At 42.8% G+C, this 23,434-nt stretch overlaps 1 protein-coding gene across 4 annotated transcripts in view; it reads right to left on the minus strand.

Annotated features, from left to right (window-relative positions):
• Positions 1-5,659: 5,659 nt before the first annotated feature.
• pla2g6 (phospholipase A2, group VI (cytosolic, calcium-independent)) overlaps positions 5,660-23,434 on the minus strand; it is a 123,371-nt gene continuing 105,596 nt past the window's right edge. For 3 of the 4 annotated variants that reach the window (XM_067974557.1, XM_067974559.1, XM_067974558.1), the window contains 9 exons: positions 23,017-23,154; positions 21,459-21,549; positions 21,188-21,351; positions 17,487-17,637; positions 16,382-16,518; positions 12,786-12,940; positions 11,528-11,695; positions 10,043-10,116; positions 5,660-8,054 (listed from right to left, as the gene is read on the minus strand). In XM_067974557.1, coding sequence (XP_067830658.1) covers positions 7,910-8,054; positions 10,043-10,116; positions 11,528-11,695; positions 12,786-12,940; positions 16,382-16,518; positions 17,487-17,637; positions 21,188-21,351; positions 21,459-21,549; positions 23,017-23,154 — 1,223 coding nt within the window. In that variant the 3' untranslated portion in view covers positions 5,660-7,909. The remainder of the gene's footprint in view (positions 8,055-10,042; positions 10,117-11,527; positions 11,696-12,785; positions 12,941-16,381; positions 16,519-17,486; positions 17,638-21,187; positions 21,352-21,458; positions 21,550-23,016; positions 23,155-23,434) is intronic. The other variant, XM_067974560.1, reaches the window with a different exon arrangement.

Consider the following 23,434-nt stretch of genomic DNA (forward strand, 5'->3'; position numbering starts at 1 on the left):
CACTGAACACGGATTGCTGGCTGATGTCTGCTTAGCTTCTCTGCTCTGTTTCAAACTGTAATGCAAACACCCTGTAATACACATACACTACCTGCTGTTACACACCCTGTAATACACAAACGCTACCTGCTGTTACACACCCTGTAATACACATACGCTACCTGCTGTTACACACCCTGTAATACACATACGCTACCTGCTGTTACACACCCTGTAATACACATACACTACCTGCTGTTACACACCCTGGAATACACAAACGCTACCTGCTGTTACACACCCTGTAATACACAAACGCTACCTGCTGTTACACACCCTGGAATACACAAACGCTACCTGCTGTTACACACCCTGGAATACACAAACGCTACCTGCTGTTACACACCCTGGAATACACAAACGCTACCTGCTGTTACACACCCTGTATATTTTGTTACGCTGAAAGCTGTTATGATCTGGAACGCACTACCTGAAAGGATGGTGAAAGCAGATGCAATATTAACTTTCAAAAGGGAATTGGATACTTGAAGGGGAAAAATTTGCAGAGCTATGGGGAAAGAGTAGGGGAGTGGGACTAATTGGATAGCTCTTTGAAAGAGCCGGCACAGGCACAATGAGCCATTTGGCCTCCTTCTGTGCTGTATCTTTCTATGATTCTATAGAAAAGTGAAAAGCAGTAACAGAACCAGTTTAAATGTTGCCAATTTTAGCCCAGCTAAGCTTTTATGTAAAAATATAAAGTACAGAATTTCTTTAGATCTCTGTTTCATTAAATACAATATTGCACAAGAAGAGCTACAGGTCCTATAATGTGTCAATCATTGCTTTTGTAATTATGCAAAATTTAACACAATCAATCAGGTGCAGAAAATAATCAATAAGGTTAATGGAATGCTGGCCTTTATATCTAGAGTACAAGGGGGCAGAAGTTATGCTGCAGCTATACAAAACCCTGGTTAGACCGTACCTGGAGTACTGTGAGCAGTTCTGGGCACCGTACCTTCGGAAGGACATATTGGCCTTGGAGGGAGTGCACCGTAGGTTCACTGGAATGATACCCGGACTTCAAGGGTTAAGTTACGAGGAGTGATTACACAAATTGGGGTTGTATTCTCTGGAGTTTCGAAGGTTAAGGGGTGATCTGATCAAAGTTTATAAGATATTAAGGGGAACAGATAGGGTGGATAGAGAGAAACTATTTCCGCTGGTTGGGGATTCTAGGAATAGGGGGCACAGTCTAAAAATTAGAGGCAGACCTTTCAGGAGTGAGATTAGAAAACATTTCTACACACAAAGGGTGGTAAAAGTTTGGAACTCTCTTCCGCAAACGGCAATTGATACTAGCTCAACTGCTAAATTTAAATCTGAGATAAATAGCTTTCTGACAACCAAAGGTATTAAGGGATATGGGCCAAAGGTGGGTATATGGAGTTAGATCACAGATCAGCCATGATCTTATCAAATGGCGGAGCAGGCATGAGGGGCTGAATGGCCTACTCCTGTTCCTATGGTAAGAGCTCCAGAGTTGCAAATTTCTGGGTGCAGGTGAAAGGGAAAGCCCTCGATGAGGAGGATTTACTTGGCGGCCGCTCTTGGTGGTGCTGCACTAATGGAGGACCTTCCCCGGTGCTGAGGTTTGCCACCACAGGGCTTACCCTCCACCTCCTGGGCAGCACCTGAGCTTGTACATCTCGATTCACATCTTCCAGCTTGACCCTAGATCTTGCCACCAGCACCAAATTACTTATCTGCTTCTGGAGACTGACACCTGGCAAGTAGTCTGTAATGGGCGATTTCCTCTCTGGTTTACAATTAAAAAGACAGCCCATTATTAACAAAAACAAACTGACTGGTGGCAATCCCAGACAATGTAGGGAGCAGGAAGTGTGAATTCTGAACAGCAATGACGAATAGTAAAAGAACAAACTTGCATTTATACAGCGCCCGTCATGACCTCAGGACGTCCCAAAGCCAATGAAGCATTTTTGAAGTGTACTCATTTGTAATGTAGGAATCATGGCAGCCAATTTGCGCAAAGCAAGGGCCCACAAACAGCAATGTGATAACGACCAGATAATCTGTTTTTAGTGATGTTGGTTGAGGGATAAATAGTGGCCAGGACTCCCGAGAACTCCCCTGCTCTTCTTTAAAATAATGCCATAGGATCTTTTATGTCCACCTGAGAGGGCAGTCGGGGCCTCGGTTTAACGTCTCATCCGAAAGACAGCACCTGACAGTGCAGCACTCCCTCAGTACTGCACAGAATCTATAAGCTATAGTATATGATAATAAAATTGGCATGAAAGTTTTGGACAGTGTCATTGGCTAATGATAATCATTCAACCACTATGTTTGTGTCGCTTTCTAGCGATCTCACTGGCTGAAATTATAGACCTCATTCTTCATATTTGATTCACAGGGTTTTGTTCCCAAATGATGCGGGTAAAGAGGGGCCAGTCGGATGCAGGGGATTCAGCACTGTTGCTAGTGGCATTCGAGTGGCAGGAACCAGGGCCAAGCTCGCTGGTACGAGCTGCAAGCAGGAGAAGCTGGAACTGGAGCTTGCCCTGTGATGTTGGCAGCACAAAAGACAAAGCCACCCCACTGCTACTTTAGTGCTGGAAGAACATGGAGAAGGTTTTTCCCATCCCAGAAGACACGGGGATATTAGTTGGGGTACCTTGCTTTTTTTTTTAAACCAGACGTGAAATTTATAGTGTCAAAGTGGGATTAGGAACTTAGGAACAGGCGTAGGCCATTTGGCCCCTCGAGCCTGTTCCGCCATTCAATTAGATCATGGCTGATATGCATCTTAACTCTACCCGCCTTGGTTCCATAACCCTTAATCCCCTTGCCTAATAGACATTTTAAATCTCAGTTTTGACATATTCAATTGACCCCCAGCCTCAACAGCTTTTTGGGGTGCGTGTTCCAGATTGCCACTACCCTTTGTGTGAAGAAGTGCTTTCTGACGTCACCCCTTAACAGCCTTGCTCTAATTTTAAGATTATGCCCCCTTGGTCTGGACTCTCCCGGCAGAGTTTTTCCCTATATACCCTATCAAATCCTTTAATCATCTTAAACAACTCAATTAGATCACCCCTTAATCTTCTATAGTCAAGGGAATACAAGCCTTGTCAATGCAACAGAGGGATTCAAAGGGAAGAAGGGAGCCTTCCTACTAGCAACATCGAACAGCTGAGCTTCCCCAGCTCCCAGCCCTAACCCCTCCCACTCCTGTATGAATCGGTGAGCAACTGGGAAAGTTTTGTCTAACAAAACTACACAGAGATGAACGATGGGATGGAACTTCCAGACAACCGAAGGGGCGTTCCTTTTACTTTATTACTCACGCTTGCAATAACCGCAATGGAATTTGTCCTGGAAAAAAATTAAAGTGGTTAAGGTTATGCTTTAGTGAGAAGCTAGACTTTGCTTCCCTATTAGTGCATTACATCAAAGGAAACGACGGCAGGCGTTCTGCTGGGGGAAGGTATATCAGATACAACTCTAAGTCAGCACAACGTGACCCACCCTCAAGCATCAACTGTACCGAGGAAAGGGAGAGAAAGGAAGTAAAATAGAAAATATCTTATGGGACTGGCTGGGTGGGAACACTCACCTCTAGCACTTTGGTTCCTCTCCAGCTCAGCCAAATGTGACAACAGCCTCCCTTTTCTTCTGGCTGCAAGAGAGATATTTCGGAGCTCAGTCAGCAAGCTACAGAGTTAAGATTAGGAAAAGAGTATATGATTTGGCCAGTGGGGAAGTGAATGTGAATGAACATGGAGCAAAGCCCAGCGTTCCCAGATCAGTAATTCAGTTTATACCACATGCTTATATGCTACAATAGCAATGGATATTTTACCCAGCGCTCTCCATCTCGCTCAGTACTATATATTCCTATCCAACAGATCAGCTGTTTCTGCTTGCTTGCATATTTTCCCTGAAATGAGCACGGAATGTCACTAAGACTTGCTGAACATATTTCATACAACCCAGTTTCAAAGCAGGGTATCCCCTAACTCTCTGTTATCGATGAACTGCTTCTGGATCAGTCTGAACCAATGTCTCCTAGTAGACAGCACCACCTATACTGTGTCTCATGTAATTACAGGGCACGGAATTTATTTTGCATTTTTTGAAATGGGCAATTAACAGTGGCAGGACAGGTCATGTGTAGTTAAGTCCTAATTACGATGCGATGACTTCCCTCTTTTAAAAAAGTAGTCACCGCAGTTTATTCGGAGTCTATATAAAATATACTAGGAAGAACAAATATAGGAACAATTTGGATTACATTTATAACAATATCACTGGACAGTGCTGGATATTCAATACAGGAAGTCTGACCATCAACATCCTCTCAAAATATTAAATCGGTGGTTAACAGAATGGTTTGTTTTTAATGGAGACTTTTAAAATATTGTTTACACACACGCTGTTGATCGCGTCATCATGACAATTTTTTGGGAACAGGAGATGAAAACGTGGTTATATAGCAGCTCCATTACATCTTCAGGACGTCCCAAAGCACTGCACAGCCCAATGAACTACTTTGGAAGTGCAGTCACTTATGTAAGCAAGTGCAGCAGCCAATCTGTGTAAAACAATGTCCGATAAACAGTAAATGTGAGGAACGATCAGTGGAACTGTGGTTTTGGTTGAAGGGGGAATTTTGGCCAGGACACAGAGAACTCCCAGCTCTTCTTCAGAAAGTGTTACGGCATCTTCACCTTCCAACCGAACAAGCAGACCCTTGGTCCTTAGTTTAAAATCTTATCTGAAAGACTTGTAACAGTGTGGTCCTCTCTCAGTACTGCATTTGATTGTCAGTGTTGATTATGTGCTCAGGTGCTGGAGAGGGACTTGTAGCCATTACCTTCTGAATCTGAGGTAAAAGTACTACCAATTGAACCAAGTTGACATATAGGAAAAGGCCATTTGACCCAGTAAACCTGTCCCTTTTTGACTATGAAGGGCAATGGCTGGAGGAATTGAGGGTTGATGCTGCCCCAGTAACTGCTTAACTGCAACAATGTGCCTCAGTTCAGGGGCAAACCCCAGAATGGCCTTATTCTGACACCTACACTTGGTAACATGAGAGTAGTCAAAATGATCGACACCACTTCTAAAAATTAAAATTCCACCTTGGCGGATTATGGAGCTTGAGTCAATAAATGCTCTCTCTAAATATAAATTTCAAACTTTCTACAGCTTCCCCGTCTCATCTTCAAATCTTTCCCCTCCATGCTCTCCCAGCAATCTCCTTCAACTGCACTTCCCCACACACATCATCCATTCCTCTGACACCAGGCTAATGCTTGTTCTCCATACCACAACTGAAGGCTGTTCCTTCAGCTGTTATTCTCTTGCCATGCTATCTCCCACCCTCCTAAAAACCCGTCTCTTTAGACTCCCCCCGCACTTCCCACTACTCCCCTTGAAATCTCCCCCTCCTAATCACTATCCATCTCCCTCATCTTGTTTAAGGCTCAGATATTTCATTCTGTGAGAAACACTATATAAAAAGAGAGTTGCTGTATTATTGTGAATTATCTACAACCGTCTGTGATGGCTGAAATTCTCCTTCCAAGGGTACAATTTAACCATTTGCTGAAGTGAACTTTCTTTGTTTAAATAGTCACAGTCTGAAACCTTATAGTTATCATTTTATTGTAATCACATCATACACCATTAGTGAAAATTAAGTTAGGAACTTCAAACACAGATGACAGAACAGAAATACTCCGTATTCCAGTTTGAACCTTCCACTTTGCATCGTCGGGAGGAGCTTTTATGCTTAAACACATGAAATAGTTTGTTAGTCTCCATTTCAAAGCAGCATTGACATTACCCAGTGACTCATAGCTTTCATAAAACAGAACCACCAAAAGGGAGTGGAAAAATTCAAATATATTAAAACAAAACAGTTCCCCATACTGTGAAGACCGTCAGTTCAGCGTCAATTAGAGATATTAGAACAGATGAAAGCGTAGAGGAAAGTCCATTCGGCCCATCAAGCTTGCTCTTCCCAGAGTCAATGTGCAATCCATTCTTTCAAGGACTCCAAAAGAAAGAAAGACACATTTATATAGCACCTTTCACGACCTCAGGACGACCCAGTTGAAGTATGAATAGCAAGGTCCCACAAACAGGAATGTGATAATGATCCGATAATCTGTTTTAGGGATGTTGGTTGAGGGATAAATATTGACAGAACACCAGGGAACTCCACTGCTCTTCTTTGAAATAGTACCATGGGATCTTTTACAACCACCTGAGAGGGCAGACGGGACCTCGGTTTAACGTCTCATCTGAAAGACTGCACCTCCGACAGTGCAGCGCTCCCTCAGTACTGCACTGGAGCGTCAGCCTAGATTTTGTGCTCAAGTCTCTGGAGTGGGACTTGAACCCACAACCTTCTGACTCAGAGACAAGAGTGCTACCACTGAGCCACAGCTGACTCTCATCCTGCCATGGACTCTACACTACTACTTAGATGATCTCCAGAGGGAATGCTTAGCAACATTTTTTTCCAGACCCCAAAGGTAATAAGCAACACTCCAGAATTTCTATCCATCCTCAAACCTCCACTATTCAGCCCATGGTGTAATTAGCTCTGCCCACAATCGATTCATAACTTCGATCCCAGCCAAACAATTGTCTTGGAACTGATCCGAGCCCAAAATGTAGTGAGGCTCTCCAAACTAATTTCCTTGGCTAACTAAATTGGGGTAGTGGAGGGGAGGGAAGAGGAGAAACTACTCCACACTAAAAGTAATTCCTCTATACTTGCTTTCTCTTGCAACAAAAAACCAAAAAAAAAACCTCTTCTTCCACTCTCACCACTACACACAAAGAAATCCCTCTATGAGAAGTCTGGTGGAATTTAGGTCAAGATTAAGAATTCCCATGATGCTGTGCTGCATTCAGTGAGCCCCCTCTAAAAGCAGCAAAGTATTGGAGTTCGCATGCACTTTACCCTATTGGTGATTAACAAATTATGTCAATTGGTCCACAAACTGACAAATGATTTGCCAGTTTCTAACAGACTTTCACTATCCACTTGGGGGAAATGTGGATCAGCACCAAAGACGAAAAAGATTTTTTTAAATAATAATATACTCCTGAATGACCAGGTATTTGGGATGTCTTGGTTTTCATGATACAGTTTCTCTTGTCCAGCACAAAAAGCACCAACTGTGATGTCAGCACTAAAAGTAAAAAGGGTTATAGCTAGACACATCAAAAAAGTGTTTAATTCCACATGGTTACAATTATTGTTATGTTTGATATACTTTGAAATTGGTACAAATCACACTGAGCCATCGTACCAATACCGAGTGCTGCTGCTGCTTTCACAGATTTGATACCAAATTGGTAAACTGCAGTAGACCCGGGATTTTTAAAGGGGGAGAAATCAAAAGGTTTCAAGCTGATCTGATAACAACACAGGAGCACGTGTAGGCCATTCAGCCCCTCCAGCCTGTTCCTAGTTTCCACAAACCAGGAACTACCCTTCACGAATACAGCAGTATTTCTTCTCAAATAAAAGTGCTGGAAATAACAGCAGGTGAGTCAGCATCTGTAAAGAGAAAAGAAGGATTATGGCATTTTCGGGTGTGTACACCCTTGATCAGTATTTCTTCTCTGCTTTTTTGTTCTCCTCCTTGACTTTCTTTGTACAAGGCACAAAAACTTTGGGGTCAGCCGCTGTGAGTTTAGATGGCGCACTGTAGCACAGAACAGTATTGTTTGGTTTTAGTTATTAGCATCAGAAAAATCAAACATATATTTGTGTCAAATATTCGGTCAGATTTTGCAGCATCAAGATGGATGGAGGTTTCTAAGCCGTACTTTGTCAATCTTTAATTTACCCTTCCTTTTCCTCTTTCCCCCCCCAAAGTCAAGCACTTAACAGCAGCTGGACAAGCTGTTGGATTCTCTCCCTCTCCTGGTGGATGTAGATTTGAGTTTCCCAAAGCATGTTGACTAGAATAGCGTCGTCAATCTCATCCAACATCACGTCTGTCTTCAGCTGGGAATTGAGCCTGGAAACAAATTACGGAATCAAATCAGATTCATTCCTGTCGAAACTTAACACTATACCAATGCATTAACACCCAAACCAGTAGTACAAAGAGAAACTTTATTGAGCCCAACTTGTATACAAGTGGAAGAGCACCTCAAACAATGGTTGAAGGTACAACTTCCTCGAGTCAGTGAAACAGCTCATGTTTATACAATTCAGTAAAGAACGCCCATCTGTTACAGAATATGGGCGTACACATACATTCTTTATTGGCAAAGGTAGTTGGTCAATCAAGTAGTGAGCCTGCCCCCCGAACATCCATAGCCATCTTATTACTTTTGCACGTAGGCCTGAGCATTCCCTTCCTCCCTACATTCCTGTCTCTTGTTATCAGTAGGGCTGAAGCCAGTCTCTAGGCCACATGGCCGTTCAAGAAACTGTATTCTTATTATATTCTGTAGTCAGCTACACCCTTATCTTAAGAGAGGCCAGGCTGTACTAAGCACCTGTTCAACTAACTTAATTATCAACATACCAAGGCTTAAACGTAATTACACAATTGTGCTTCTATGTGTGCTGTAGCTAAACCTATTATGTGAGTTAAGTGAGTTAATAAAGAGTTAATATGGTCAAGTATCCCTTCATGCACTTCCACATTCCTAAAACTCGTTCACTCTGCCTCCTTATGCAGTGAGACTCAGTAGCTCTTCCCAGTCAGTTTCAGCGCATGCTGTGGTAAGACCTCACACACTACCAAACCTCGTGGACGGATGAGGGAGCCGCACTGAGAATAGACCAGTCCTATGGAACAGTCCAGCCCAGCAACACGACAAAACATCGCAGAAAATACAGAACACGGTCTCCAACAGGGTGAGTCACCAAGCCTAGGAGAAGTTCATTAGATCCAGAGTTTCGGTAGGCAAGAGTTTGATGATGTCCTACTATGCAACTCCAGAGCTACCAAACTTCCACCCTACTGAACAGGTCAAAGTCTGGAATAATTCAGTAGAGTGAAGATCTGCTATACTTAAAAAGAAAAAGTGACATTTTTAAAACAAGAGTGGCCAGGCTTTTTGCCATTTAGGTGCGTACTCTGGAGCCTTCTGGACTATATAGAAAGTTTAAATCGATGTTACCATTACGTTGCATAGTTCTCAACCTGTGGATAGTAACGGATCTTGGATTCTGATTTGAGATTAATCTACTCATGAAGCAACAGCAGTAAGAACAGCCCTTTCCAAACCTTCAGGCCCACGAAATTCAAATAGGACAAACCAGCACGCAAAAGGACTGGTTTGCCTGCACTTCATTGGCAAAATGGGCTGTAAACTGTACTAATTACACCTGTTGGTCATTCAGGATGAGCATCATCGTGCAACAATGCAGAGCAAACTGGTAGTTTTTTTCCAGACTGCTGTTAACAAGATTCAAAACAGTAATGGGCCTCATGCAATGTTTAATATACCTGTCTCACATCGAGCACACAACCGTCACACTACAGACATCACATTTTCTTACATATGCAAAACAATCTTAAAAGAAAGCAAGTCTGCCAGAAAGTCAATGTTGGGTTCTTCTGACATGGAGCAAAAAAATTACAAACAGGCAACCTACAAGTGATCTAAAGAATTTACAAGCATCTACGATTACCTGGATTTGCCTATTTGGACCGCTTCATGCTCGGAGGACTTAAGCAGTGGTCTTAAAAGGACCGGCCAGGTTAAACACTGTCTTAATTTAGCAGCTCTACATCACAACCAGACTACAGACTACCCATGAGTAATGCTAGGAAAATCTACCAAAAATAACAATATAGGAGATGTCAAACAGTTAATGCGAAGCAATAATCTAATCTCAGGGGTAAGAAATGATTCCTAACTGAACTCCAAGGTTAGAGTACTTGCACATTATCTGTAGAATAGATTAATCTTTGCAAAGGGGTCCAGGTGACAAGAGGGACCCCACCATACTGAAGCCGCTCCTTGACTAATTAAATCCAGCACATACCTGAAATATGGAATGTCCACCATTTCACACCAGGCTCTGGCTCGATCCACTGCTCGACCGTCAGAATCAGTGCACTAACAAACAGAAGGAGAAGTTCCCATTACTGTACTTTTCCCAGAGAGTATTGAGCCTGTGGAATACTTTGCCGGCTGGTGTGGCGGGTGCTGACTCTCTGCCTTCAAGAGGGAGCTGGACCGGTTCTCGACTGGGGCAAAAATCGCATCATACAGAAGGTAAATGACTTTAATAGATAACACTTGGTCCGTGTGATCTCCTGGGCTGGCTTCGATCGCCTGAGGGGGTCGGAGAGGAATTTTCCAGTTTATTTTTTCCCTTATTGGCCATGGGTTTTCTCTCTTTTTTTTTCCTCTCCCAGGAAATTACATGGCTGCAGAGGTGGGAGGGAGGAAGCGTTTAGTCATAATGCTCCGGCCATCATGATGTGCTACATCTTCTAAATTGCTACACCTTGCACTGGCAGAGAGGACAGGGCAGCCAGCCTGGCACTAGTTCCGCTGATTAGCCAATTTAGAAGATGTAGCAGTGTAGCCTGGGGGCGGGGGACTGAAATATTCTTCAACCTTTGACCTTGAAAACAAAACTCCCGTATGCACTTTTTAAAAGGGAATCTTGTTATTTTAGCAATAATAACTATTACGCCCCCCCCCACCCCCACCCCACAGTAAACAAAGAAAATAAATTTACACCAACACCCCATTTTAGATGGTCTTTGGATACTCAAAAAGATTGCCAGTCTGGTTCATTTGGACTTTAACTCATTGTTCAGTGCCAGTAATTGGTGACGTCTGCTCCAGTTCTAAAAGCCACTAATTTAATAAGTTACTCCAGTTTTATTAAGAAACCAAAGTAAAGGTGCAGGGATTGAAAAGAGCAGGAAGGAAGACTATGTAAGCCAAGTAGTAGTAATTAGGTGATAGCAAGCTTAGGTTTCAAAAGCCTTGTAGATTGTAGGAGTTGGGAAGGCCAAGGATGGCAAGGAATACCAGCTTTGAGGTCTTGGGAAAGAACGAGTAAGAGTAGCAGACGCTGTGCCGAATCTTGATGACATACTTGCAGCAGAGCAAGAACAGGAGCAGAAAGTTCAGAGGAGCATGAAACACAGCAGTGAAGATAATGAGGAAACCATTGTGCACGGTTGCATTTGTGATGTCAGAACAAGTACCATACATATTTGGATTGTACTAAAAGGCAGATTTTGCTTAGTTTTGAACTTGGTTGGGAAAGATTACAAGAGTCTATGAGAGTCTATAAATTTGCAGGGTTGTGGGGGAATGGGACTAACTTGGATTGCTCTTACAAAGAGCCAGCACGGGCTCGATGGACTGAATGGCCTCCTTCTGTGCTGTAACCATTCTATGAGTCAAAAATAGGGCCAATCTAGCGAGTCCTTAAACACCCAAATTTAAAGAATAGTACATTTATATAAGGGAGGCAAAAAGCATGCTTCCTGCACATCATACTTACACAGTCAACCACCATCTTGCCCAGCTCCCTGGCACCAAAGACGGTTTTGGCCAGTTCCCATGGATTGGAGGGACGAAAGACATCAACAGAGGTGACAGGAACCTGTGGTGGCTTTCCTGTTCCAAGAGAAACAACAATGCCCAGCTTCTTCACCTGATTCTCTCTACTCTGTAAATTGAACACAGTTTAAATAAAAAGCACAAACTGACACCTTGCCAGACAAAACCGTTTCAATCACAAACCATTCCCCTGATGTTTTGAATTCAATTTTGTTACTTAACGTGTAACATTTATTGATTAAATTCCCTGCTGTTTGAGGGAATTTTTTCAGGCTATTGTACAAGGTTCTGTACAACTCATCACACAAGAGAGAATGGAGTTCTCTTCTGATTTCAAAAATTCCATTCTTTAATACCTGTATCAAGTGGCTACTCTTCATGTGAGATTCTGCATAGCAAGTATCAATCAACTGTCTGACCGCAGTTATCACAGTTCAATTTTGGTTCAGTCTTGTCCTCATCCAACATCAATACATGTTCACTTCCAGGAGGCTACTGATCAAGAGCCTTGCTGATTTTAACCCTTCGTTCCCCTCCCTAGCCTGGGTCAACTATAGCAGCCCTAGCAACATTTCAATTGAGGTCAGCAAGCTAAGCGTAGATTATGGACCAAACCAGTGACCCACCTTTCCTGTACAACTCACACCGTACAATCTGTTTACCCAATTGAGCTATCGGAAGAGAATGTTTAAAAGCAATCTTTTAAATGCAGAATGCTTCCCTCTTGAGCTTAATAAATTATCACCAGCTATATGGTGTTGTTATCAAAACCTCCAATGGTCACTCAATGTCTCAAAATCAGCATAACAATTTGAAGATTTTAGTAGCAACTGGACACCTTTAGCATTTTCAACAGATATATGTTATATTAAAAAGACACAGAATAGTTGCACACTATCACTGTTAAGGGTACAAATCTCTGGGCAAGAAGTTCTTTGTCCAAAGCTGAAATATGACTAAAAGGTTAAAAAAAGTGAGCAAAATGTGGACTGGAAGTCCCTTTGGATGAGATTACTTTTCCACCTGAAATACCCAAGTTTCTAACATGGCAGCAACTGAATCTTGTAAGAACAATTCAACTTTAGTCCCAGTCTTTGAGGCAGCAAAAGCTACAGTTAGAAACTAAACTAGCTTCATGGATTTGGGTCTGTCAGTCTTAGAATTAGCAGCAGGTTCATTAAATAAAAATGAATGCATACCTTTCTCTTCAGATTCTGATTATATTCATGAATTTCGGTCAAGGCGTCCAGCGTTGGATTATTCGCAAGCAGCCCCCCGTCCAGAAAGCGGCCCATAGGACGGAAGTAGGTAGGGGCTGCACCACTGCATCGAGCAGCTCGCCATACTAGCTGGTCTGTTTTGAAGGAAGGCCACATTTTCAAACATACATGTGACATGCTTCTCCTAACTGGCTGTTTATGTGTTACTTTTGCCAAATTTGCCTCCAACTTTAAGCCGCCAATTACTCACTGACCAGAAATCATCATAAAATGGTGGTGGCTTTCAGTGTGATACCACTTTTAAAAGATTTTACAACACCAAGTTATAGTCCAACAAATTTATTTTAAATTCCACAAGCTTTCGGAGGCTTCCTCCTTCCTCAGGTGAACGGTGTGGAAATCCACAACATTCACCTGAGGAAGGAGGAAGCCTCCGAAAGCTTGTGGAATTTAAAATAAATTTGTTGGACTATAACTTGGTGTAGTAAAATTGTTTACAATTGTCAACCCTAGTCCATCACCGGCATCTCCACATCACTTTTAAAAGAGGTTGTTTGCACTTCATATGGAACTTCCAAAACTCATCCTTTGCTAAAGAATGCCTCCAAGAAGTTCACTATCCTCTTTCATGCCAATGACTCCTTCAGCTCCTCTCAACTCACTACAAACCTCACCCAGGTCCATCCAAGCATAGCCCAACAGTAAAAGGGTAAATAGTTAGCCTTACATTCCATTCACTACACGCATAAGGCTAAGTTTTGGTTTACGGGAAGCGGGGGCCTGCTCATGGAACTTGCCTTTGGCAAGGAGTATGAGTTAAGAGTTTTGGGACCAAGTTCAAATTGTAACGACCCATTTCCTGATGCAGCTGAACCCAATACCAAGAACAAATTGCTTCAAGCCTTAAATTTGATTGCTTTCAGTGTAAGCACAACCATCGCAAGAAACCTTGGCCTCATAATTCGTGAATGTAAAGACTTGAAAAAAATTTTTAAAAACAGAATTTCTGCGATCCTGACAAACTACACTACGACGGAGTTGTGGTACACACACTGGTACTGATGATTCTCACATGCAGCTTGGATCAAAATGCCCATCTAGGCTTCCCCTGACAGCTCAGCAAGTTTATCCAGTGACGATCAGCTACACAGACCAGTACATGGGAACAGGAGTAGACCATTCAGCCCCTTGAGCCTGTTCCATCATTCAATTAGATCATGGCTGATTTGTACCTCAACTCCATTTACCCGCCTTTGCTCCATATCCCTGATACTCTTCACCAAATCTATCCATCTCAGTGTTGAAAATTTAAATTGACCCAGCACGTTGGGCGGAGCAAGTTCCAGATTTCCACCACCCTGCATGTGGAAAAAGTGCAGCCTGATTTCACTCCTAAATAGCCTAGCTCTAATTTTAAGGTTGTGCCTTCTTGTTCTGGATTCCCCCACCACAGGAAATAGTTTCTCTGTATCTACTCTATCGAATCCCTTAATCATTTTAAATACCTCGATTAGATCGCCCCTCAACCTTCTAAATTCAAAGAGAATACAAGCCAAGTTTATGCAACCTATGCTTATAATTTAGCCCTTTAAGCCTTGGTATCATTCTGGTGAATCTGCGCCGTACCCCCTCTCCAAGGCCAATAAATCCTTCCTGAGGTGCGGTGCTCAAAACTGAATGCAGTACTCCAGATGGGGTACAGTCCAACGTTTGGTCCCTGGTCTGTACTGGCTTAGCTGAGTTCAACCAGGGCATCGGTTAGGACAAAAACCAGAGATCAAACCTGGGACCTTCCTAGTTATGGTTTAGGGAAGACATTTTATTAATAAACTGAACAGTATTACAGAGCAAGGACCAGCTGTTCTGAGAAAGCCGAGACTCCGGTGTCCATACTCATACAGGCAAGGTTCAAAGAAATTGGCGATCCATACATCCAAATGTGCAACAGAAAGCAGCCACGCTGGATATTGATGTTGACTAAATCTGCAGCCTATTGTGCATTCCTCAACAAAAGCCTAAGGAAATTCCATCTACATAGCAGCACACATTCTTAGATTGTCTTACATCTGTGAGAGATTGTGCATTTAAAAAAAAACATATGTACACAATGTTTTTTTTAAAAAGCATTGTTGGAGGGGACTACAGCAGAGTCCAGAATGCAGAGAGATCTGGCAGGCTGTGTTGAACTGTTTATGGAAGAGGAGGAAAATGGTTGGAGCCAATTTGTGAAAGTTTTGTTAATTTTATGTGTATTGTTTCTCCTCACACCTCCAAAGTGCCATGGGACATTTTTCTATGTAGATGAGGTATATAAATACAAGTTGTTGTGTCATATGATACATTTTATTTTTAGGAATATACTAGTTGATCTCCAATGCCATTGTGCATTGTTCAGGACCAAGGGCACTTTTCAGGTCAAGCAGGGTTAGATGATGGGGAGATAACTTAAGCAAGGTGGGGGGGGGAGGAGGCCAATAGAAGGAAAAGGGAAGAGCGAGAGAGAGAGGAGGGGAGGAGAGGGAGGAAAGAACAGAGCAAAGGAGGGGGAAAGATGGATGAAGGGAAGAGGAGCATGAGAGAAAGGTGAGGGGAAAAGAGGAGGGAGAGAAGAGAGGGGAGGGGAGGGAAGGAAGCTGCTCTGCTTTTTTTTTAAAAACAGAATCTTTTCTTTTATTTTTTTCCTCTTATATGGTTCTCAAGGTGCTTTACATTATTCACATAACATTCTGCTCACAGCGCTACCTATAGTGCAATACCGTTGGTGACAACATACAACATGACATCAAAACTTGAAGCAGCTACATAATTAAAGCACACACTTATGACGTTGCAACTATGCAACATTTTTAATATCTCAACGATGGTAGAGTAGGTGAGAAACTGTCATAGCAGAATTGTATTTTAGAGAATTGTTTTTTGCTGGAATATGATTAGGGAGAAACCTGGAATAGCGGAGAAACATTTTGCACAAGGCGAATGGCGAATTAAAAAAAAGCAGAAAATAGCCCGGCAGGAAGGAGAAAAACAGATGCTTAAACACTTGACCAATGACGGTGAAGAAAATTAACTGACCAGTTAGCAGACGATAGACTTGATGTGCAAAACTGGCACGAGAAATTTCATTAGAAAGTTATAAAGAGATGCTGTAAATATGAAACCAAAGCCTTTATAACCCTATATTTTTGCAATGTCAATTCAATTCTTTAAGCAATTTTGTCATTTTCTAAATTAGAAGTTATGGTATTCTTAAAAGATATACATGACAGGGTTACCTTGCTATTCTGTTCCAAAATGGCAATCACAGTGACGTCAGCAATAGAGCAGGTTAATCACTTCTTTTAAATTACCTTGTGTTTTTTTTTTAAACATATTGTAAAGGCAAGATCTAGATTAAAAGTTTGTGCTTTAATTATGTAGCTGCTTCAAGTTTTGATGTCATGTGGTATAAAGCATTGCTGTGCAGATCTGCAACTTTCATGGTTATTTGGAAACTTTGATCTCCATGGCATCACAAAAATACAAGTTTTTTTAAATGCACATCTTGTGGGTTGGTCACTGACACACTTTCCATTTACCTTTAGGCAGGGTGAGAGCTTGAAACTCCGCTGTCCGCATGTAGGGTGGGTCGTGTTGTAACTCCGGTGGGTTGTAGTTGCGGAACAGATGAAGTTCTCCAGGATGCCGATCCGCAAGAGTTCCAGTCACCATGACTCTGCCGATGGGGAGGGAGAGGGATAGGATGTGCAGTGAGGTGGGGACAAATAGTAAACTTCAAGCTTGCTTCCACTTTCCCAAAATTGAAATTCCAAATAACAAAACATTCAAGTGATTTTTTTTTTGCATTGAAGTAAAGTGCTTTCATTGTAAACGACTCTCCAATACAGCGGTTAATATGAAAAAAAAGACTTGCATTTATATAGGGCCTTTCATGACCTCAGGACGTCCCAAAGCGCCTTACAGCCAATGAAATACTTTTGAAGTGTTGTCACTCTTGTAATGTAGGAAACATGGCAGCCAATTTATGCACACCAAGGTCCCACAAACAGCAGTGTGTTAATGACCAGATAATCTGTTTTAGTGATTCTGGTTGAGGGATAAATATTGGGGAGAACTCCTCAGCTCTTCTTCAAAATAGTGTCATGGGAGCTTTTACTTCTACCTGAGAGGGCAGACAGGGCCCCGGTTTAATGTCTCATCCGAAAGACGGCACCTCCAACAGTGCAGCACTCCTCTCAGTACTGCACTGGAGAGTCAGCCTGGATTTTGTGCTCAAGTCTCTGGAGTGGGACTTGAACCCAGAACCTTCTGAATTAGCAGCGAGACTGCTACCCATGCGAGCTGGCGTGCTATTTTCATTTCTGAGTTGCCCCTATCTGCCAACCACTGCATCAGCGATGACATTAAACAACTCCTTAGATAAACTATCCGAAAAGCTTACACAAAATAAAAGTGCAATATACGCTGAATTAGTTCACCTTTATTCTAAAAACTAACAAGTGAATTCAATATAAAAATATTTATTACGATAGCATTGGGGATTGGCTGCAAGCAGAGGTTAGGTATGTAAAATGGACAGCCTTTTTCATGAGCAAAGCAACTGGAGCAAAAGAAACAGAGACAGGCAAACACAGAGATAACGAGCTTTCATCGCCATTCCAAAAACTAAAGTTTTTAACTCACTTAGGCTTGGTGACATCGGTCATTTTGGTATTTTCCCCAAATTCCCGCTTCAGAAAGTCCTCGAGTGGAACCGATGAGAATGGCCTGGACCCATTAAATACTTCATCTTTCATCCGGAAATAAAGGCAACGCAGATAATGCATGGGTTTGCCTGCAAGTAACAGGAAAGGAATATCCTACAGTAGGAGCCGCAAGCAGAGCATGGATCGCAGAAATTAGGATAGCCAACCTTAAAGCCAATAAGATATGTTCTGACAACAGGTCGGCACCTGAAAAATGAACTCGTCTGTTCTCTCCACAGATACTGACTGACCTGCTGAGTATTTCCAGCATTTTCTGTTCATGGAACGTTAGCAAGGTATTGGGGAGTAATCAATGCTCATGGAACCACAGTGAGTTACAGGGGAATAATCACTGCCCACGGAACCACAGTGAGTTACTGGGGAATAATCACTGCCCATGGAACCACAGTGAGTAACAGGGGAATAATCACTGCCCATGGAACCACAGTGAGTTACAGGGGAATAATCACTGCCCATGGAACCACAGTGAGTTACAGGGGAATAATCACTGCCCATGGAACCCACAGTGAGTTATTGGGGAATAATCACTGCCCATGGAACCACAGTGAGTTACTGGGGAGTAATCAGTGCTCATGGAACCACGGTGAGTTACTGGGGAGTAATTACTCCCATGGAACCAATTATTGGGGAGTAATTAGTGCTCATGGAACCACAGTGAGGTATTGGGGAGTAATCAATGGCTATAGAACCACAGTGAGGTACCATGGAGCAATTCATGTCTGTGGAACTACAGTGAGGTACTGGGGAGCAATTCATGTCTGTGGAACCACAGTGAGGTACTGGGGAGCAATTCATGTCTGTGGAACCACAGTGAGGTACTGGGGAGCAATTCATGTCTGTGGAACCACAGTGAGGTACTGGGGAGCAATTCATGTCTGTGGAACCACAGTGAGGTACTGGGGAGCAATTCATGTCTGTGGAACCATACCAAGGATCAACACCCTCAGCAGAGGAGCAGTAGGAGGAGAATGGAAAAACAAAAGCAAAGGATTCCTTCCTCCCAAAAAATATAGGAAACTTGCTGGGCCCAAACTATTATCTGCGTGATTTCTCTCCTTCAGTCAAATTACGTTATTGCCCACATCTCACTGGTGACTCACATACTGGAGTGAAACTTTACAACATCACTGGAAGAGAGCAGCAAGGAAAGAAATTCAACATAAAATGGCTGTTGCTAGGATGCCTGTGACTTGCAGCTTTAAATCAAAGCAAATGAACAATGCAGGATGGAAGCACCAGGAAATGTTTCCCTTCGTAACATTAGACCCACCTACGTGAAGGCCTCACCTTGCAACTAACCTGCCGTCGGTTAGCTTTAACGCCCAAAATTTTGCAATACAGTGGTTCATTCTGGTTTAGTCACTAATATAACTTTAGCTCACAGAAGTTGACACAGCAGCAAAACTAAGTAATGGGCTATTTGCTGAAAATATTGCACTCCTGTATATGCATTTCAGGTATTTATGGAAAAGGATGTAATTTGAGGTGAAAGTACTGTCACATTCATTTCTAGCAAAATTAGTTTTTGAGTTGCCTTGTGCACTGGGGCACCGGAAAATACTTGAATTAAGCAATGACTAATATGAACATTAACTGTGCACAATTTTTTACATCCTCTTCTCCTGATAGCAGAGACACAGAATGGGGCAGCAGCTCTTCTTTCCCGACTGGCCATTCTGTACATGTGAGTCTAGACAGTGAGCGTTTACGATGGGGAACATCACAGTCTGCTTCCGCACGCACCGTATTTTCCAACAAGGGTCACTGGACAGTGATCAGGAGAGGGAATCCTGGCCAGTTTTCCTCTCCCTAGCCAATGGCTAAGGTTAACTAACTTAACAAGGACCAGAGATCAAAGCTTGGACCCTTCCTGTTCTGTGCTGAGACCAGCTGACTCAGCACAGATCACAAATCAAAGCAGCGACATCCTGTTCTGTGCAGAAATTAGCTAACCTAGTACAGAACTGGAATCAAAGCTGAGATCCATTGGTTGTCCATGGCCACAGCATACCGTGCATTTTTCCACCCATCCATCAGGAAGCCAGTTTTGAACATAATTATCCATCAATTGCAAAATGCACTTTTGTTGAATACAGGAACTTTAAAAAATTCAAATTATGCTCATTGTGGGATTACACAATACACTTTTATGAATGCACGGTTAAGTCAGTGACTTCCTCTTTGGTTAGCTTTAGAAGGCCTTCCCTTTTATTAGGAATGAAGCAATCAAGATTCAAACGGAGACAATTTAAAACATGGTTTGAATTTTCTCAACAGGGAGAACACATTAAATGACGCAACTTCTTAAAAACGATTTAACGTTTTTTTTTCCAGAGTGCCCACTTTGGTACGGAATGCATATTTCCTGTGGAGGGACAAGTACAGCCACGCACTAGTAAGTTAATACAGATGTCAGTAATTGAACTGTTTTTGCTCCTTCTACGATCTAACAGGAAATATATTCACACCGTGACTTAGTGGGCACAGCTGTATTGTGAGAAGGTACCAAGATGAAGATAAGCTCTTCCCCAATGAATTGGAGGGGCACAAAAAAAAAAGGGGTAGAAATCAGATCTTGATGTGTCCATTTTACAGGCAAAAAATGGGTGCAACGAGTGCTAATTTTTGTGCCCCAAGGGTGCCTGAAAATCGCCCGACCTGAAATTGCCATGCCCCTGGCAGCCGCCTCAAACAGGCTTTAGATCCCTGATTTATATATTTACGGGATCCAATGCCTGTTTTAGGTCCCGTCTCAGAAATTGAGCCGTGACGAACAGGGCAGACATAAGGTCGGCCCTGCTCAGGATTCATCAGCGGCCACAAACAAAATAAAACCTTCCTGTGGTGCCAGGAGGAGTAGGCGTGCTCCCCACGACTCCACAGCGGTCGCGATCGTAATCCCCGCCTCCGCATTGCCGCTCCTGGGACTTACCTGAGGCGAGCGGCCCAACACCTTCGATGTGCAAGCTGCCTGTGAAGGCGCGACAGGCGCTGGCAGCTCGCGCAAAAAAAAAATGTGAACGATGTCTGAGGCCCAATTTTGGGCCAGCCTCGGGTCTCCCGGTTGGGGTGCGCGTTGTCTCAGCAGCGCTGAGTCTGGGCCCAAAGACAGGTCCAGACGAATTTCTACCCCAAAATACCATGGAGGGAGATGTGCCACTGGCCAGCACATGTCCCAGCAACCAGCTGTAGTGTGGCATTAGCAGAGCTTGCAGTAGATTGCTGATTATCCTCCTGGCTTCAGATGATGTATGTCATGACAAACCCAGAAAGAGGGAGAAAAATAACAGAACATTCACTTTAAATTTAATTGAAGGGGATGGCAAATTCTAGGCTAACCAGTGAACCAGAGAGGGGTTCTAGATCTTTAAAAATATATATTCCAATTTACTATGTTGTTTTTTAATACGGTGTTTTGTCACCTATGAAATTTACTTCGATGCCCAAGTCTAGATAAACACACAGCATTCACATACATATCTATATCTTCTAAGATACATACACTGATAAAAATCCATTCACCTGCTTGCCCACCCCAAATAACCCTCATGTATAATTGGTGCCTCCTACATGCATCCAAATCCTGGTTCGAATTTGCCCACTTCGCAGACTACTTACCATGTACGATGGCGAGGGCCAGAATTCCACCAGTGCTGGTCCCCGATACCCAATCGAAGAGCTCTCGGATGGGCTGGCCAGCAGTCTGCTCAATGGCAATAAGCAGCTGAATTAGGACAAGGCCTCGAATCCCTCCCCCATCCAGGCACAGCAACCGATCATATCTGAAAATAAATGCAACTTGACTGAACTTTTATATTCCAACCCCTTCCAAAATGGGAGTTTGATTTCATTCAGAAACTTTGTGTATCTGTGCAATTCACTTTCTCACCTCCGGTGCATATATCCATCAGAGTCTGTAGCATCCAGCCCTTTTGATAAGGACCCAAGCACAGTGGCAATCCCTATGATATCATCAAATCCTGAAAACAGAAGGCACTTTTTTAGTTAGCTACGTAAGCTACTCCACCCTTCTATTTACTGGGCAAACTCCCACACTACTCCAGCCTTTGTTGTTTGATTAGGGGTACGGTAGTGTAGTGGTTATGTTACTGAACTAGTAATTGAGAGGCTTGGACTAATAATCTAGAGAACACGGGTTCAAATCCTACCACAGCTGTTTGAGAATCTGAATTCAGTTTAAAGATCTGGAAATAAAAAGCTGGGATCAGTAAAAGTGACCATGAAGCTGTCGGATTGTCTTAAAAACCCAACTGGTTCACTAATGTCTTGTAGGGAAGGAAACCTGCTGTCCTTACCTGGTCTGGGCCTATATGGTGGTTGACTCTTAACTGCCTCTGAAGTGGTCTAGGAAGCCACTCGGTTGTATCAAACCACTACCAGCAGTTCAAGGAGGCCCACCACCACCTCCTCAACTAGGGATGGGCAATAAATGTCCACATCCGCAGAATGAATTTTAAAAGGTCCACTTACTGGATGTATATTACATTCAATCGAGCCCAACAGATAATGTAAAATCAAAGATACACTAGGGCCGTGGCCACCTACTATCAACACTCACTGAACATTGAAAAAAACTCTCAGGAGTTACTCTGAGACTGAATAGGTGGGACCAAGCCATAGTGTTCAATAAGGTCCTGGCTTTAATCTCCAGTCTGCACTGAGTTAACTGATTTCACAAGGGAGAGGCACTAAGTGTGGTACTGTTGGTATCTTCACCCCTGCACTGAGGATTGGGGGGGACAATAATTAGCTAGCCAACCCTGGGTCAAGCTCCCGATTGCTATCCAGCATCTGGTGCGTAGAGAATTAGACACGCTAAATCAAACAGCTGCCCGACACTCGATGCTTAGGCTCACACAAGAAGAAAGGCCAACTGGGCAAGATATTGGGGGCAGTCAGCAGCTGTGCAGCCGTGTCCCAGCACCTTCAGGAGAGAAGGTCAAAACGGAGTAGCCAGTCAGTCAAAAAAACAAATAAACTGTCGTGCCATCCAGCATTTCGAGAAGCAGATGTTTTCAAAATGATGGCAGTGACTGCTGCTGTATTTGAATTTACAGGTTAGTAAACAAAAATTAGCAGCTCTGTTCAATTTGTGTAAGAACTTAAGAACAAAGAAAGGCATCACATCTCCCTATAGCCCCTTCACAGCAACCTTTCTATAGATTTTAATGTGAGGTTTACCATCCATATGTAATCAATTTTACACATCAAAACTTCAATGACTCAAAAAGAAATAAAAAAGCAGGAATAGGAATAAGGAAATATGAAGATAAAGAGAAGACAAATTTTGCAGAGTAGTTTGGTCTGTAATTAAATAAATATTTATTTTAAAAGAAGCAAGATTTTTTTCCCCCCGACAAAGGAGGACAGAAATCCAGGTTACAGAAGTGAGGATGTAGCAAAAGGGAGCCAATGGCTGAGGTTACCTAATCCATTGTTGGTTTTCACAAGGGGTGGTCTTGCGGTGTGGCTGGGTAACGGTGTGGGGGAGTCAGGAGAAGGCGGATAACAGCGTTCAGCACCTATACTATACAGTAGGCTCAGCATCACCTTCCGGTTATTGCCTTTGAGGGCATCAAACAGTTAGTACTGACAAAAACAGGCAAGGCACGATCTTAATTCAGAACCAAAAAGAAACACATTTACCACATGCAGGCTTAATTGTTAACGGCTATTTATTATTCATGCACCTTTTAAACACTGTAATTGTAGATAGTTATAAAGTTTCAAACCAAATTACAATATTTGAGATGACCATTTTTGTCTCCTTCTCGAGGATGAGACTTCCACTTTTCGAAACTTGTTTCTCCTCTTCCCCTTTATTTCCTCTATCGGGGGAGGGGG

This window comes from Heptranchias perlo, chromosome 40 (genome assembly GCF_035084215.1).
Source record: "Heptranchias perlo isolate sHepPer1 chromosome 40, sHepPer1.hap1, whole genome shotgun sequence".
In the NCBI taxonomy this organism is placed as follows: domain Eukaryota; kingdom Metazoa; phylum Chordata; class Chondrichthyes; order Hexanchiformes; family Hexanchidae; genus Heptranchias; species Heptranchias perlo.